Source organism: Ostrinia nubilalis, chromosome 27 (assembly GCF_963855985.1).
Source record: "Ostrinia nubilalis chromosome 27, ilOstNubi1.1, whole genome shotgun sequence".
Lineage (NCBI taxonomy): Eukaryota > Metazoa > Arthropoda > Insecta > Lepidoptera > Crambidae > Ostrinia > Ostrinia nubilalis.
The window spans coordinates 161,742-176,313 of NC_087114.1; the positions used below are offsets into that span (position 1 = coordinate 161,742).

Sequence of the window (14,572 nt, forward strand, 5' to 3'; positions counted from 1 at the left end):
ATACAGATCGTAAAAGAAAACATACACGCGAAGAACAACTATGTGAAGATTTATACAACAACTCATACACAAGAAACGAAGAAGGAAGATACGTTGTGAAACTGCCCTTTAAAACGAAACATATAAAGTCAACAGAAGGAAATACAAGAGAAGTAGCTATGAATAGACTATTGCAACAAGAGAAAATGTTTAGAAGATTACCAGAAAGACATAAAGAGTATGTGAAAGTTATAGATGAATACAAAACAATGAAACATATAGAAAAAGTACCTCTGGATGAAATAGAAACAAAGAAATCTGTTTATGCACCTCATTTTGCTGTCATTCGTGAAGGAAAAGAATCGACAAGCGTGCGAGTCGTTTATGATTTTTCTGCTAAAGGTTCTAACGGAGTATCGTTAAATGATGAATTATTATTGGGTCCTACGTTACAAGATGATCTCAGAAGCCTGATTATCAGATGGAGGATGCACAAAGTGTGTTTTGTGTCTGACATCGAGAAGATGTATAGGATGATACTGATAGCCAAAGAAGACGCCGATTTTCAAAGAATCTTGTGGAGAGCATGCCCAACGGATCCAATCGAAGACTTGAGATTACTTACAGTGACCTTCGGCACGGCATCAGCCCCTTACCTGGCGATAAAGACGCTCCTTCAACTCGCCACTGATGAAGGCATAGATTTCCCACTAGCTGCTAATGTTGTTCGTGAGGATTTTTATGTTGACGACCTACTGTCAGGGTGTGATGATGTCGAGACTGCTGTCAAGATTAGCAAAGAACAGCAAGATTTACTCAGCCGTGGTGGATTTAAACTCAAGAAATGGGCCTCAAACAATGCAGATTTTATGAGATCAATCGAACCAAGTGCAAGATCAGCATCTGTTCATCTTGATATGAATGTCGGTGGAACCACAAAAGCATTGGGCGTTGTCTGGGATATCGGAAGCGATCAATTTCAATACAATTTGAATTTTCCAACAATGTCTGAAACAATCACAAAACGAACTATCCTGTCAGACATTCAGAAACTTTACGACCCATTAGGATGGATCGCACCAGCCATTGTCTCGGCAAAAATGTTAATCCAAAAGCTCTGGCAAGAAAAAGTCAATTGGGATGAAGATATAAACGAAATACTGAAACAACAATGGTTAGCTATTCGCACAGATCTGGAGAATGTAAATGAAATACGAATGGATAGATGGTTAGACACTTTAACATCTGAAAAAGACGCTATTCAGATCCATGGCTTCAGCGACGCTTCCATGAATGCCTATGCTGCCGTCGTCTACTGTCGAGTGAAGAAACCTGATGGATCTATAAAAATCAAACTGATTGCCGCACGAACAAGAATTGCCCCACTGAAGACAGTATCATTGCCGCGTCTGGAGCTCTGTGGAGCCGTTCTGCTCTCTGAGTTGCTGAAACAAGTCTCACAAGCCATGAGAATCCCTAGTTCACAAGTTTTTGCATGGACAGATTCCTCCATCGTTTTATCATGGCTGCTTGGAGATGTGAGTAGATGGAAGCTCTTTGTGGCAAACCGTGTCGTCGAGATCCTGGAAAACGTGAATGGCAATCAGTGGTATCACGTTATGTCAAAGGACAATCCAGCAGACATTGCGTCGAGAGGTATGCTACTGAAAGATTTAAAAGATTGTCAGCTCTGGTGGGAAGGGCCTGAATGGCTTTCGAGTGACAATATAGAATACAGAAGACCTAACTACCTTGCTACAGACATTGAAAGGAAGAAAGTTATACAAGCTAACTTGAAAATCGACGATGCCGAGAATAATTCACTTCTCAATCAAATAGAAGAATTCGATGATCTTAGCGAGCTTACAAGATGTATTGCTTGGTGTAGAAGATTCCTGAAACAAAAAGAATACAAAGATGAAATAAACAACACATTAACAACAGAAGAATTAGAAAAATCGTTACTTACATGTATCAAGTTGATCCAAGAGAGAGAATTTTCTGAAGAAATAGATTCAATTAAAGAGAAGAAAGAAGTAAAATCAAGAAGCTGCTTAAAATCTTTGAATCCTTATTTGGACGACCATGGTATTCTCAGGGTGGGCGGCAGATTAAGGCACGCCAATTTAGACGAAGACACCAAACATCCTATTATACTCAGCAATAACAACAAATTAACATCATTGGTGATTGCAGACGCTCACTTCAGAACCATGCATGGAGGAGTACAACTGATGCTCTGTTATTTGAGGTCCAAGTATTGGATTATTAGAGCTAAAGGACTGGTCAAGAAATACATACACAAATGTTTGATATGTGCAAAACAAAGCGCTGCAGCTCGAACACAACTTATGGGGGACCTGCCAAAGCAACGTGTCACTCCATCAAGACCGTTTTCACATAGTGGAGTAGACTTCGCTGGTCCTCTTCAAGTACTGATTTCGACGGGACGAGGGTCACGAACAAAAAAGACATACATTGCCATTTTTGTGTGCATGGCCACAAAAGCCATACATTTGGAGTTAGTCGGAGACATGACTTCAGAAGCCTTTATCGGAGCCTTTCGAAGATTTGTGGCAAGACGTGGAAAATGCTGTCATCTCTGGAGTGACCAAGGTCGAAATTTTGTTGGAGCCAATAAAGAGTTGGTTGCAGCCTGGAAAGAAGCGTGTCTTGAATTCAGTGGTCAAATCGCAGATTCTCTTGCCACAGATGGAACTCAGTGGCATTTTATACCAGCATACAGTCCACACCATGGAGGGTTATGGGAATCTGGCGTCAAGTCTATAAAACACCACTTGAAACGCATTCTAAATACCAATCTAACCTTTGAAGAAACGACCACAATTCTCTGTCAAATCGAAGCATGTTTGAATTCTCGCCCTCTCAGCCCCATAGATGATACAAGTACAAATAACTTAGAGCCACTGACCCCTGGGCATTTTTTAATAGGCGAAGCTCCTATCGTTGTCCCCAGCCCTAATCTACAAAACGTCAAGATCTGCAACTTGTCACGCTGGCAGCATACTCAGAAGCTTGTGAACGATTTCTGGCACAGGTGGCAAGCAGAATATTTATCTAGACTGCAACAAAGACCTAAGTGGTTGAGAAAGCAAAAAGAATTTGATGTAGGCCAGATAGTGCTCATCAAAAATGAATGTCTCCCACCAGGAAAATGGGCTTTGGGCAAAATAGTAGACAAACATCCAGGGACTGATGGCATTTGCAGAGTATACAGTGTCAAAAGCGGTGATACCGTTACCAAACGACCTATAACAAAATTGTGTTACTTACCCATTGATATTACAACTGATTAAGCATTAGTTAGATAATTAAATTAATCTATTTATTGCATTAGCTGTTGACTAAGATTTAGTTTAATTGCACTCTAAATTCATATTATTTTTGATAATAGATAAACGTAACTTTATTGTAAATTCAATGTAAAGTAAATTCATTTAGTTGAAAAGCAAACTACACTAGTAATGATTATGTTGATTGAGTTTTTGTCATTCTAATATTTACATATAAAGTAATTTAAAAGGTCTAACAGCCCTTTGGTGGGCGGTATGTTGAGTTCAAACTTCAAACATTGTAAACAAGATTTTCGCAGTCGCAAATACAATTCTATCGAAGATACACGCGTTTCATTCAAGTAAAAGTTAGCTTAGCAATAATCACCCTTAACTACATTAACACTATGTATAATGTTCTTATGAGAATAAAGTCTTTAAACCTAAACATAGTTGAGAATGATACGGCCTTTCGCCCTAAGGCCCTATATTTCAATAGCAAATACTTACCTCTACTGTGTAATTGCCACCTAGCTTGTGACAGTTATTTACATTGAGTTTACCTATTTAGTAAACGTTTCTTTTGGATTGGATCATTCGTTCGTTTCATCCAAACGTCCACTGCTGGACAAAGGCCTCCCCTGAGGATTTCCATGACGGCCGGTCCCGCGCCCTTCACCAGAACACCGCTCGCTGCAACCGGAGGTTTCGAGTCTGATCTTGGAGACGCACCGATATTGAGACGTTTTAGTACAAGCCTTTCAACACTTCGATTTTAGAATAGGAAATGTGATACAAATTTATCATCAGTAGGTACTGGTAGGTACCTGACACAAAGGAGCCTTCGATCTATCTAGTTCCTTTTACTTTACTCAAGAAAGCGTTTTGTATTATGTAGGTATCTACTTACATAAGTTTTAGTATCCTTATTACAAACAGTATTTCGTTCGTTCATTCGTTTCAGCCAAATGACTTCCACTACTGGATAAACTCATGAAACTCATTATTTTTTGCAAATAGGCTTTAAAAGCACTTTTACAATAAGGCCTCCCCCAGTATTTAGGTACTCGAAACATATTTCGATTAATAGGACTTGTGATAACATAACATAAACTCTACTTAAATAAAAAAAAAATAGGCGCATTATAATAAAGATTTGGAATTAAAATAAAAACACCTATTGCAATCGAATCCGGTATTTATTAGCAAGTCGGCATAAAATGCTACAATATTATTGCAATGTTGGATACTAACTGGATCTAAAAATCTAGACTAGTATATAGTTCATCGATGGGCAATATTTTATTTGAGACTAGCTGACCCGGCGAACTTTGTTCCGCCTTAATGGCAATAAATAAGCAGACTTTTTTTTTTAATTTCGAACGGGATAAAAAGTATCATATGTCCTTCTCCTGGCTCTAAACTACCTCCCTGACAATTTTCAGCTAAATCGGTTCAGCCGTTCTTGAGTTATAAGTGGAGTAACTAACACGACTGTATATAAATACAGGGTGGAATTTTGTAATGCCACCTGGAGGGAAAGTACTCTTAATACTGCAGATAGAAAATTTTACTGAAAGAAAACATTCCTTTATTTTTGAAAAGAAAGAGAACTGCATTCATAGATTTTCGAAAATTTTTCGAAAATTCACTACCATACCACAAAATTTTTTGTACATTATTAAAATAATTTAAGATTTTATGGATTTCCTTTCATTTGATTTATCAAGTTTGTTAGAGAGATTTCATCCTTAAACTTGACCCTAACGATCGAGGCAAAAAAATACAGGGTGTAATTTTTAACAGATTTTAGTTGGTTCGATTCCCGGGGGTGGCAAGCAAATTTTTGGAAATCTTTGAATGCAGTTCTATTTCTGTTCAAAAATAAAGGAATGTTTTCTTTGAGAATTTTTTTCTATCTAAAATATTAAGAGTACTTTCCCTCCAGGTGGCATTACAAAATTCCACCATGTATATAGATGATCAGGTACTCATAATGGGATGGTAGGTACTTTCGATGTCAGACCTCCCAACATCGAAGCGCCTGGTACACTCGAAGTCATGGAGGTGATAGAAATAGAAATAGAAATAGAAAAACCTTTATTTGACACGAAAACACAAATGAAAATGAACAATAAAAGAAGAGAAAAACAAAAAAAAGAAACATTAAACACACAATATTACATTATCAGCCAATATAGGAGCCAAATGCTGGGGCGATGCCGGATGGGCTGTCCAATCCGGTATCCGGCTGTCCTTCCTTGGTGCCGGACCCAGCGCTGATGCCGTTCGACAACGCGGCGCCAGAGGCTGGGGCGATGCCGGATGGGCTATCCAATCCGGTATCCGGCTGTCCTTCCTTGGTGCCGGACCCAGCGCTGATGCCGTTCGACAACGCGGAGTCAGAGGCTGGGGCGATGCCGGATGGGCTGTCCAATCCGGTATCCGGCTGTCCTGCCTTGGTGCCGGACCCAGCGCTGATGCCGTTCGACAACGCGGAGTCAGAGGCTGGGGCGATGCCGGATGGGCTGTCCAATCCGGTATCCGGCTGTCCTGCCTTGGTGCCGGACCCAGCGCTGATGCCGTTCGACAACGCGGAGTCAGAGGCTGGGGCGATGCCGGATGGGCTGTCCAATCCGGTATCCGGCTGTCCTGCCTTGGTGCCGGACCCAGCGCTGATGCCGTTCGACAACGCGGCGCCAGAGGCTGGGGCGATGCCGGATGGGCTGTCCAATCCGGTATCCGGCTGTCCTGCCTTGGTGCCGGACCCAGCGCTGATGCCGTTCGACAACGCGGAGTCAGAGGCTGGGGCGATGCCGGATGGGCTGTCCAATCCGGTATCCGGCTGTCCTGCCTTGGTGCCGGACCCAGCGCTGATGCCGTTCGACAACGCGGAGTCAGAGGCTGGGGCGATGCCGGATGGGCTGTCCAATCCGGTATCCGGCTGTCCTGCCTTGGTGCCGGACCCAGCGCTGATGCCGTTCGACAACGCGGAGTCAGAGGCTGGGGCGATGCCGGATGGGCTGTCCAATCCGGTATCCGGCTGTCCTGCCTTGGTGCCGGACCCAGCGCTGATGCCGTCCAAACTGATCTGTGGGCGCGCCGCGGCCACCGCGAGCACAGCGAGGAAGCAGACCTGAAATGACGACATTGTCACCATCATGTCCAATAACTCCACTGCAGCACAGCACACGCTGCAGAAACTAGTACGTACGTACGAGTACTTCCTGCATCACGACCCCATACTGAGACCTTTTTTGTGCCGTAATATTGCATCAATTTAAGTTGTTTTTTTTTTTCAATTTCATCATAATTATAATCAAATCAAATCAATAAAATTTATTTCAGACACAATACAGTCCATACAATAAGGAAAAATATTCAAAAGCCAAAACAGTCAGTCTTACATAATAAAAATAAATTAAAAAGAACTATCAATTAAATTTTACACATGCAGCCGAACCCACTGCGTGATAAATGGACAGTTTACTCGGCCGGCTACAACGCGCAGAATGTCGTTGGAGCCCCCACGCACACGGCTCAGCATAGAGGCTGCCCTTTTCCGAAGAATGGCATGGAAGCCATCAGTATGTGCTTCGGCAAACATGCCTGACGCGCTAATTATCATTATCACTTCAGCCACAGGACGTCCAAAGCCTAGCTGAACATAGGCCTCCCCCAATGACTTCCCCATCGCACGGTTGGTAGCGTCCTGCATCCAACGCCTTCCTGCTACCTTTATCAGGTTTTTTTTTTTTCAATTTGCCCGAGGCAAATGGAGAATTTGGCGTACCTACACTCCCCACGCTGGTCATACGGTGATGACTTGTAAATTCGGCCTGATGATTTTACTGGAGGCTAGTCATGTAGTTGCGGCAGATTTGAGCTATTCTTCCGTGGATGTAAGAGGCAACTAACGGAGGATATTTTTTTTAATCCACAACGAGGAAGTTCTTAGCCTGCATCTCACTCAGGCCGAAGCTAAGGTGGAAGCGAGCTTCACCCCGAATACTCAACCACAGAGGGACTGGCTATCCTAGTTACCTCTATAATAACTGCCGGAACACAACAATGCTGTTAACGTTGTTGTTATAGCGAGAGACCTAGGTAAGATTAGCCAGGCGGACTTAGAACAGAAAAAAATCCGCCCTCACTAGAATCGAAGCCGGGACCTTTGGGTCTAAAGCTATGATCTTGCATCAAAGACAGTGACAGGACAGTGCAGTGAAGGCAATGAACTGATGATGATGACCGAACTGACGACGATGACACTGACATTCATATCTCGTTACAAAATTCAAATGATTAAAATAACTAATTTCATAATAAATAAATAGGCTCAAAGTTGCACAGCGTACTTTGGAGAGGGTTATGCTCGGTGTTTCTTTACGAGATCGAATCAGAAATGAGGAGATAATTTTAAGTAAACGAACTAATTTCGCTGACATAGCCAGGCGAATTAGCGAGCTGAAGTGGCAATGGGCAGGGCACGATCGCAGGACTGACGGCCAATGGGGCAGCAAGGTTCTGGAGTAGAGGCCACGTAGGGAAAAGCGCAGTGTAGGACGTCCACCCATAAGGTGGACCGACGACCTCATAAAAGTAGCAAGAAAGCGCTGGATGCAGGCCGCTACCAACCGGCCTTTGTGGAAATCATTGGGAGAGACCTATGTTCAGCAGTGGGCGTCCTGTGGCTGAAATGATGATGATGATAATAAAATTATTCTTCACTCTGCGAGCCAACGAGCACCATTATGTATTGAGCCCAGTTCTCCAGACAAAAATAGTGTACTTATTAATAAAATTATAAAAACTTACCAATACGAATTTCATGATGAATCCGGAAGTCGTGTGTGGAATTAATGTCTCGATGAGAAATTTTCGCTTAAATACCTCAAGTACAATAGCTGTCTTTAATTACACGATAAACAAACGCATCTGTGCACATAAACCAGGGCTAAGATGCTATCAGCCAAAAATATACAGGGTCCTTCTAAACTAGCTACATTCCTTTTAATGGGGGCATCTATACGGTACACTGAACAAGTTCACCAAATTTGAGTATGTGTTTTATAATGATTTTACAAAGTTACATTTTCTAACAAAAATAAAAATTCATTTCGTCTTACATAATGGAACATGCTGTATTTTTTACTCACACAACAAAGCTGTAGTGTATTCATTCTGCACAGGAACACGAGACACAACACACACAACGCTCACTACCACTGCACACTTTTTTGTTGTTTACACTCACGTCATAACAACTCACAGCAGTCGTCACAGCTGATAGCCGATTAGCTGATCGACTGATTGGGCGAGCTATCACTTCAATGTTGCAGGCCTACTCTCATATCGTTGTCTATCCTTATTATCTTATGTTAATCACAGTAAAACGGACTCACGATACCATCGAAAAATCAACCAGAAAAAAGGCCATGATTTTTAAGGCGCGTCTTAGTAAATTTATTTGCATTTGTGCACCTGTGCGTCATAGTTCACTTCACGAGCACTACAAAACGCACCTTCACACAAGAAAGCTAGTCAAACACTCAGAGGCGGGGCAAGACCTAAATTTGATGTGGGCAAGACAGATTTCGCGAGGCCTTGTTCTGTGGCGACCTGAAGACGGATTTTATGAAATAATAAAAAAAAGGGTCAAAGGTCTATACATTGACAGTTTCTGATTTCTTGATTCAGTGATTATTTTTAAAGGAATATTGCGCCAAAGAGTAATGTTCGTCACTTAAAACCGTGTTGTTGCTTAATTTTGTGTCTGATTATGGCTGAATTTGTTTGGAAAAAAATATATTTTTATTTTTAACTACATTGTTTAGCTATCAAGAATTTATATTTAATAGTCAATGTTCGTATTGTGATATTGTCATCTCCACCTTGTATACATTTTTTCAAAATTTTTGATGCGCGAGGCCCCTTGTACCGCGAGGCCGTAGGCGGTGGCCCACGTCGCCTACGCCTTACGCCGCCTCTGCAAACACTGAATTAAATCAAAGCGCACGCGCCGACAAATGCCGACAAACAAGCCGCACGCCTTTTGTTGACACAAAGACGCCGACGCCGCCAAAGCAAGAGCCGAAAAGTTGGCATAAGCGTACAGTCGACAAAAAAGAAACTTATTTGTTTATTATTTTATCTGCTTGCTTTCGATTTCAATTGATTCGAATCTAAATTACGGTGTTGAGTATTTCATGGTAAAATATCCTATAACAGATAATAATTAAAAATTAATCAAACTTATTGTTTTGTGAAGGTAATTCAATGGCCTAGTCAATTATTTAGAAACATTATTAGGCTATTGAAGCAAATAAAACTCTTCAATTTGTTTGTATTGATATTCCATTTATCCTAAATCAAAGTCCATTCTTAAATTAATCGTTAATGTCATCATTTCTATTACAATAGAAAAGTAGATGAGGTAGGTAGGTACCTAATTAGTTAAATAAAATTTCCGAATCATTTCCGTTCCAACTTGGTTTTTATTTATGACCTATCTTATGTACCTGTGATTTAACAATAAACACAATTTTAATTTGAATAGTAAAAAAAAGTTTGTTGCATTTCTTAATTTTATTTTGGTGAGTGTACATTGCGCTAGCCGGCGGCCGGCGGCACGTGTCTAAAGGCGGCGGCAAGTTCGTTTGCTGCGCCGGCTAGTGTTGTACGATACGACACTCGAGTCTTGGAATCTTACTTATTAAAAGTTTGAAGAAAATAAAATAGCAATGAATTAAGACTGTGTGTTTATTATTTTATTGGACCGTTTTAACTTTTTGATTACGAAAATCGTCAGTCTTTAGATGGATACTTCTGATTCGATTATTTGCGTTTAATGCAATTTTATTGATATTACATTTGTATTGTGCGATTTATTTTATTTTCAATTAGGATATAACATACGGATGATGATATGAAATCACTCATTATTGCCTATTAGTATACACCAACTCATGTCATAATTTAGTCTAGCTCAAAGAACTTAAAATACTCGAAAGAACTCGGAAGACTCAATTATTCCCTTATTCATGTGACTAACGAGTCCTAGTCTTAAAAATAAACTCAAGTCTCGAAATAAAGACTTTAAAGACTCGAGGTTCTTACAACACTAGCGCGGTCGGCTATTGTGAGGGACGGCTGTCTTTGATACCACCGACTCCGCCACGCATAAATAAGGATGTCAACTCCAAAATTCTTTCTAATCTTAACAATAATAAAACTATCATTATTTACTTTTATAATTTTTTTTTTGTTTCTACGATGATTTTAATGATTATTATTTCAGTTTAAAATTGATAGTTGGGAACAATTATTTACTTCGGAATACTAAAGACTGCCGATAATCACAGGTAGATAATTCGATAGCGTTTAGTTTCTGCTATAATCGAGTCAATTACGAATCACATTTTTAATTTGCTAAGGGGATATTAAGCGATTAAAATTAACATGAAAAATGTGCCTGCTTTATCGTAATAATAACCGTAATTCTAAATTTCATAGTCATGGTAACTATCCCATTTGTGTATGGCATAAAAATAAGTCATTGATTTCGGCAACTAACTTTTTTGCTTCGTTTCGTTGCTACGTTTGAAATAAAAGATTTTTGCAAGCGCAAAGGTATTTTAACGAACTTTTGAATAAACATCATTCCATTAAGGCCACTAAATAAGTACTTACCACATAAGATTTTTTTATGTTACCAAAAATAAATAAACTTTAATTTTCTGCTTAATTTAATTCCTTAAATAACTAGTAGTAGCCCTAGAATAGCTTGAGTGGCGCTGCCCGCCGGTCCGTCGTCCGGCGGCACTCTTGTGTTCGCGGCCAGTGGCCCAACGGCAGCACAAGCGCAATGGCGGCCATTACGTAAGCTCGTGTGCGTGCGGATTTTTGTCAGTGTAGTAGTGAATCAGCTGAACAGGGTGTTATATTGGGTTGATAAGAAATGAAGTTGTTTTCTTAATTATCTCGGAAACTAGCCTGAATTTTTGGCTCAAACTTTGGAAACGTATTCAGTGTGACGTATACATGCTCCCATTAAACGGAACGTAGCTGATTTAGAAGGACCCTATATAGGTAATTACGAGTAAAATAATTTGAACAATAATTTATTTATTTATTTATTTATTAAGGTACAGCAACAGATTGCAAATCATGGCTTAAAAATAAAGTACATTGAACAAAGATTAACAATTAATTTGCACTCCGATTGTAGCTGAACACAACATTCGTTTTAGTCTAGCTTTGATTTAAGTGATACAGTAATTCTAATAAATACATGCGTGTTAATTTACAATTTGCACCTACACAATGAGGATCATTTCGATTTTTAGCTGTGAATGCAGATTTATAGGGCTAAGAAATCCTTAATACACAGTCCAAAAATTTTTGTCCTACGACAAAAATTGACGAAGTTATGGCCAAATTACTAAAAAAGTTCACTGCCCGCCCGGCGCGGGGACGATAACGTCACTATATCCGTACCTCTAGTTGGAAAAACTTTCGAGTTCGTTTCGTTGCGTATTCAAAGTGTCATCGAAAAATTTTGTATGAAAAATTAAACAGCGCCCCCTATATTATAGCCGCCCTAGGGGGCGCTGTTTAATTTTTCATACAAAATTTTTCGATGACACTTTGAATACGCAACGAAACGAACTCGAAAGTTTTTCCTACTAGAGGTACCGATCCAAACGCTGCCGGCGTACTGCGTGGATAGAAAATATTTTTTTCTAGCCAAACTATCAGTTTTAGAGAAAAACTTGTAATGACATTTATTCATCAGAATAAAGTAAGCTATCGATAGGTAATTTTTAAAAATAGAAATTGTGAAAAATAACGCAAAAAATCCATACGCTCATACGATTCAATGGAACGCAGAGACGCGATTGGGGTCTCCGCGGTGGTATATTTGGCGATTTATACAAATAAAGTGTTCATAAGTGTTGTTAGAGTCATATCTTCTTCCAAGTAAAATATAAAAATGTATAAGTATTAATTTATTTACTTCTAACAATAAGGTATAGCTGAGGCAGATACACTCTGCCTAGGCTACAAGACATTGCTATGAAGATCATTTCGATGTACACGTAATACCTACCTGTTATTTAGTTTTTCTGAGTTAAACCTACGTACCTACCTATCTATTCGCCGTTCCCATGGGTGGGCCAGCTGCTGCAGGAAAGGACAGCTGCTCCCTCTTGGAAATCTATTTAATCTTAGCCTAGAAGCTGGGTATGACTCCCCCGCCCCCCTCCTTTCCCCAGGTCATAAGCTGGGCATGACTTCCCCCTCGGCCAGAAGTTGGGTATTATTTACCCCCCCCCCCCCAGGCCCGAAACTGGGTATGACTTGACCCCTCCCCCTCCCCCCAGGCCAGAAGCTGGGTAAGGCTAGCCCCTCCCCCGAGCTCATAAGCATAAGCTGGGTATGACTCCCCCTCGGCCAGAAGCTGGGTATTACATACCCCCCCCCTCCCCCCAGGCCAGAAGCTGGGTAAGGCTAGCCCCTCCCCCCAGCCCATATAAACTGATTATGACTTGACCCCCCCCCCCCCCTCACCCAGGCCAGAAGCTGGGTAAGGCTAGCCCCTTCCCCCAGTTCATAAGCATAAGCTAGGTATGACTCCTCCTTGGCCGGAAGCTGGGTATGACTTACACCCCCCCCCCCCCCCCCAGGCCAGAAACTGGGTATGACTTGCCTCTCCCCCCCCTCCCACCAAGGCCAGAAGCTGGGTAAGGCTTGCCCCTCCCCCCAGGCTATAAGCTGGGTATAACTTCTCCCCCCCTCCCCCCAGGCCAGAAACTGGGTATTAGCATCATATTATGTATTATTATGTTCAATACAAACAATCATTAAGTTACACTCACCCCAACCGCGTCTCCGCATTGCATCGAATCCTATGAAAATGTGGTTTTTGGACATAGCGATACTTATTTTTCACAATTTTTATTTTTAAAAATTACTGATCGATAGGTTACTTTATTTTGATGAATAAATATTATTAAAAGTTTTTTTCTAAAACTGATAGTTTAGCTGGAAAAAAATATTTTCCATCCCAATAGTACGCCGGCTGCGCTCGATTCGGATATAGTGACGTCACGCGGCCCTGCGTACGTTGACTTTTAGCGGCAAAAACGGCCTATGTTTAGTACTTAATATCTTCGTAAGTAATGGTCCGATTTGGATAATTCAAAAAGATATATCTTTCTTATGTCTTAAAGATTAACGTAGATACTAGTTTTATTGAATTTTCTACAACAGTACTGATCCTCATTTAAGAAAAGATGCACGAGAAAGTGAGAAAACATCTAGATCCTTGCTAATTTCATTGTAAGCTCTACACATTCGGAACACTGGACTGTTGTACGTTACATTATTCTGACATTTTGGCAAGGAAAAAAGTTTTTGCGTTCTTTTACTACCACCTATTTTAAGTGAAAAATGGCTCTACAGTTCACTGCAGTCACATTCGAAATTCAAGATTTTATAGAGCGTAGCCATGCCAGCAATGCCTCTCCTAGATTGAAGGGTGCTCACCCTAAAAACGTCGAGTCTGGACTCGTAGGTACCCAGCCTACGCCTCAGACCGAATTTTGCACTCAGACAACGCAGGAAACGTCTCTGCACAGCCTCTATTCTATCTATGTGGACATCATAAAACGGTGACCACACCACCGAGCAGTATTCCAAAACACTTCTGACCAAGGCGTAGAATAGTGTTAGTATGCTTGTTGACTGTCTAAAAGGTTTATTAATGGTCCTAAAAATGAATCCCATTATTTTATTAGCTTTAGATACTACCTATATGGTCATAGTGCTTGGTAAATGTTAGCTTACTGTCCAGAATAACCCCGAGATCCCTGACCACATCATTACGAGAGAGTGGCTCGTTGTTTATAACATAAGTGTTATCTATAAGGCGTTTATTTTTGGTAAACGAAATCAAGTTACACTTAGAGACATTTAGGGACATGTTGTTTCTTAGGCACCATCGGAAAAGTCGTTCAAGGTCGTTTTGTAAGGCTACGCAGTCACTTGTCGATCTGATTCGATGATTGATGATGGTCTGCGACTCGGTAATATCGCAAGAGATGTGTGGCTGGCTCAGAACAAGATCCAAGATTCTATTGTTAACGTTTTTTACGAGGTTGCGCTGATTCATGCCAGTTCTTAAGAGAAACTCTTGCAGAATTGAGATTTTCCCATTCGATAAAAATATAGAAGAAGAAGCCGTGTCGGTCCAATCAATGGCCGGGATGTTAAAATCACCAACTATTAGGGTCTCA

At 40.8% G+C, this 14,572-nt stretch overlaps 1 protein-coding gene across 1 annotated transcript; it reads right to left on the minus strand.

The window, feature by feature from the left end:
* Positions 1 to 5,355: 5,355 nt before the first annotated feature.
* On the minus strand, positions 5,356 to 8,190 carry LOC135084844 (perilipin-4-like). Its single transcript, XM_063979581.1, has 2 exons — positions 8,091 to 8,190; positions 5,356 to 6,408 (listed from the first exon to the last, which is right to left on the minus strand). Exons 1-2 carry the CDS (start codon positions 8,103 to 8,105, stop codon positions 5,461 to 5,463), a joined length of 963 nt encoding a protein of 320 aa, XP_063835651.1. The 5' UTR covers positions 8,106 to 8,190; the 3' UTR covers positions 5,356 to 5,460.
* Between the last annotated feature and the right edge of the window lie 6,382 nt (positions 8,191 to 14,572).